This window comes from Sinocyclocheilus rhinocerous, unplaced genomic scaffold (genome assembly GCF_001515625.1).
Source record: "Sinocyclocheilus rhinocerous isolate Xijiao unplaced genomic scaffold, SAMN03320098_v1.1 scaffold36, whole genome shotgun sequence".
In the NCBI taxonomy this organism is placed as follows: Eukaryota; Metazoa; Chordata; class Actinopteri; order Cypriniformes; family Cyprinidae; genus Sinocyclocheilus; species Sinocyclocheilus rhinocerous.
In genome coordinates this window covers 2,625,095-2,628,755 of record NW_015664459.1, presented here as the reverse complement: position 1 = coordinate 2,628,755, position 3,661 = coordinate 2,625,095, and the positions used below count along the sequence as shown (strand labels likewise).

At 42.0% G+C, this 3,661-nt stretch overlaps 1 protein-coding gene across 1 annotated transcript in view; it reads right to left on the bottom strand.

The window, feature by feature from the left end:
- The window catches only part of LOC107730152 (uncharacterized), an 11,584-nt gene that overhangs the window by 2,392 nt on the left and 5,531 nt on the right, over positions 1–3,661 (bottom strand). Inside the window, exons 2-3 of the mRNA XM_016540889.1 lie at positions 1,640–1,667; positions 1,049–1,533 (exon numbers count right to left, since the gene is read on the bottom strand). Of these exons, the coding sequence (XP_016396375.1) occupies positions 1,049–1,533; positions 1,640–1,662 (508 nt within the window). The 5' untranslated portion in view covers positions 1,663–1,667. The remainder of the gene's footprint in view (positions 1–1,048; positions 1,534–1,639; positions 1,668–3,661) is intronic.

Here is a 3,661-nt window from a genome sequence, read left to right as displayed (position 1 = left end):
TAATACTGTCAAAAGCACACAAGGTTTACATATAAACACAGTTAGTTATGTCTAAAATGAAAGTAAACAGTTGAGAGAGAAACAGATGCGTAAAGGGACAAAAGGGACAGAACTAAACATGCTGCCGCTTGTCATTAAAGGAATAGTTCACCCAAATATTTTGTTATTTATTGTGCTGAACACAAAAGAAGATATTTTAAAGAATGTGGGTAACCAAACAGTTGCTGGTCCACATTGACTTTGATAGTAGGAAAAAAATACTGTACAATACAACTGTTTGGTTACCCACATTCTTCAAAATAATTTTTGTTCAACAGAAGAAATAAACTAATTCAGGTTTAAAACAACTTGAGAGTGAGTAAATGATGGGATAAATATAAAACACTATGACAGAATTGACAGACAGATGATAGATCTTTCATTTTTGGGTAAACTATCCCTTTAATATTAATAAAAAAACAAAAAAAACCCTGAAAAATCACTCACTGCTCATGACTGATGAACTTTAATACAGTTGCTTAAAAAAATTATAATTGATGTATATAGTGTATATAGTGTTTTATTTTAATATTTAATGTTACTTCTAAATACTGTACCTGAAAAATAAAGCACTGTTTGTTTTATTTGTATATTATGTGTTTTTGTAATGTATATCTTTTGTTCTTTTGTTCTTATTTTCTAATAACAAAGATAAAATAATGACAAAGATTTTTATCTTCGCCCACTTTGGCCTAAATGTCTGCCATTCTTTTTTATTTTATATTTTGTTACCTTGAAAGGCTTTTTTTTTTTCTTTCTTTTTTTTCTTTTTTTTTACAGGCAACTTGCAAAATAGAAAAAAAAAACGTGTAAAAAGAACCGTGATAAAATCGTGAATCGTGATATTCCTGAATAAAATGGTGATATGATATTTTTGCCATATCGCCCACCCCTAACTTGTGCTACAACTGTTTGGCCTGTGCTACAAAACTTTCAACCTCTGAAGCACCAGTGCTATGTGCCAAAAAAAGTTAACGTACAGCCCTGGTAAGAGTAATGTAATACTCACCAGCAATCCATCCAATAATTGGTATTGCAAGCAATACCCCCCCTGCAATTGTCAGTCCTTCACCTGCATTCTTCCTGTCTTGTTGTACTCTTAGGGCATAGTTTGCTGATTCTAGGTTTTTTATAGCCTGTGTCAAAGCTGCTTTGGAACACTCTAATGAAACTTCAGCAGACTTCTTCTCTTCGTGCAATTTATCCATGGTCATGCTTTTTTCTTTCTTCTGCTGCTCAACGTTTTGCTTCTCTCTAATAAGTTGCTCCATGCGTTCATCCAAATTTACCAGTTTTTCTTGAATCATTTTCTCAGTATTTTTCATGCACTGCTCAGCATCCTCGATATGTACCCTGATTTGTTTGTAATTGGAGGATGTGCCAGTGGTGGGATTGACTTGTGCATTCATAAGGGACTTGCAGATGTTACAGATCGAGACAATTCCTTCATTTAGAGACTTAGAAACTGACTTCATAGACTGCAACTCCATAACACTGCAAGTATACAAATTTTTTTTTAAATGCTTTAATGGTATAACTGAATACTTTTCATCACTGTGCATTTAAATGTAATATGTGCAGATTAGATAAAATAACTTACTCATGTTTGTAGAAATGGTTCATCTTTCCTGTTACACACAAACACAAAGGATAGTATATTAACAGATGTTTTGACAATAAGTAAATATTGTAAATATTTAATATTTCAAATAAATTGAAATGGTAACAATCATTTAAAAGTGCTTACACAGTAAATAAAATAGTAATACAATCTCGATGGCACTAATATCAGAACCTTGATGTCATTGTCTTTAAAAAACTGATGTTAAGATAAAGATAAGGTTAAGATAAAACGTACACGGTTACTAATGTAACCTCGGTTCCCTGAGATACGGAATGAGTACTGCGTCTGTTTAAGATGCTGAAGTGACAACTGAGTCGTGCAGCTACATAGCATGGCAAAGTACGCAGTACTCGTTCTGTATCTCAGGGAACCGAGGTTACGTTAGTAACCGAGTACGTTCCCTATCGATACTTCACTCGTACTGCGCCTGTTTAAGACTCTTGGGGAACCAGTACAATCCTGCCGTGCTATGCTAGAGGAACGACTAATACTTGAACTTGCCTTAAGCACCCAAGGGGAACCAGAGGGACCAAGTATTTTGCAGGTAAGCCCTGCAAAAGGCAGTAGGGCTAAACTCAGAGAGGTCGGCCCAGCCTTGTATCATCGTCCTGAAATAATTCAGTACAGCCTCGGAACTCACTGAGGGCCAAAAGCGTACATGAAGGAGGCAAATGCCAAGCACTGGTTGTCATGTGACAGAGTGCCCTGCTATGCAGAAAGGACCTGCGCCTGTAAGGCCGGGATGTCCAGACTATAGAATCTGGAAAATGTGGACAGCGAGGCCCAGCCGGCCGCCGCACAAATTTCTGCAATGGACACACCACTAGACCAAGCCCACGAAGAGGCAATGCCTCTAGTTGAGTGGGCTTTTACTCCCATGGGGCACTGAAGGCCCAAAGAAGAGTATGCTAGCATAATAGCGTCAATTATCCATTTGGAAAATCTCTGCTTCGTAACTGGACAACCCTTGGTGCGGCCACCGAAGCATACGAATAGCCGATCCGACCGCCTGAACAGGGCGGAACACTCAACATAGACTTTCAGTGCCCTGACGGGACAGAGTAAGTTCAACTCTTGGTCTTGCTCTGAAGGAGGAAGCGCCGATAGAGTTATTACCTGTGCTTTAAATGGAGTAGAGAGCACTTTAGGTACATAACTATGCCTTGGTTTCAGGACGACCTTAGAGTCGTGGGTCCCAGCCTTCCTCTTTCGACCAGTGGCCGAAAGCTGGCTTGCCATCGCACAGCGCTCCCCAACCCGTGTTGGAGGCATCTGTCGAGACTACCTTTCTTCTGCAGACCATTCCCAGGGGCACGCCCCGTTCCATGCCCCGTTCCTTTCCAAGGGGCCAAGGCTGATACACAGGCCCGGTCTACCTTGAGGCAAAAGCATCCGAGACGCCAGGCGCGGGATGGAACTCATGGTTTCAGCCAGTACTGAAGGGGCTGCATGTGGAGCAGGCCCAACTGTAGTACCAGAGACACTGAGGCCATGAGGCCTAGCATCCTCTGAAACACCTTGAGGGGGCGAGAGGCTCCAACTCTGAATGAGGCCGCGAGCTGCTGAATGGCCAGCGCACGTTCTGGCGCGAGTCTAAAACTGTTTCCAGCAACGATATCTGTTGGCTGGGGGACAGCGCGCTCTTGGCAAAATTGACCCTGAGTCCCAGGCATTCTAAGTGGCTGAGGAGGAGGGATCTGTGAGATAGTAGCTCGTCCTCCGACTGGGCCAGAATGAGCCAGTCGTTGAGGTAATTCAGAATGCGCATTCCCGTCTGTCTCAGCGGGGAAAGCGCCGCATCCATGCACTTCGTAAAAGTGCGAGGAGCTAGAGACAGTCCAAAGGGAAGGACCGTGTATTGATAAGCCACTCCCTCGAAGGCGAATCTCAAGAATCGTCTGTGACGGGGGGCTATCTGGATGTGAAAGTAAGCGTCTTTCAGGTCCAGCATAAAGAACCAGTCCCCTGGGCATACTTGCGAGAGGATCTGTTTCAATG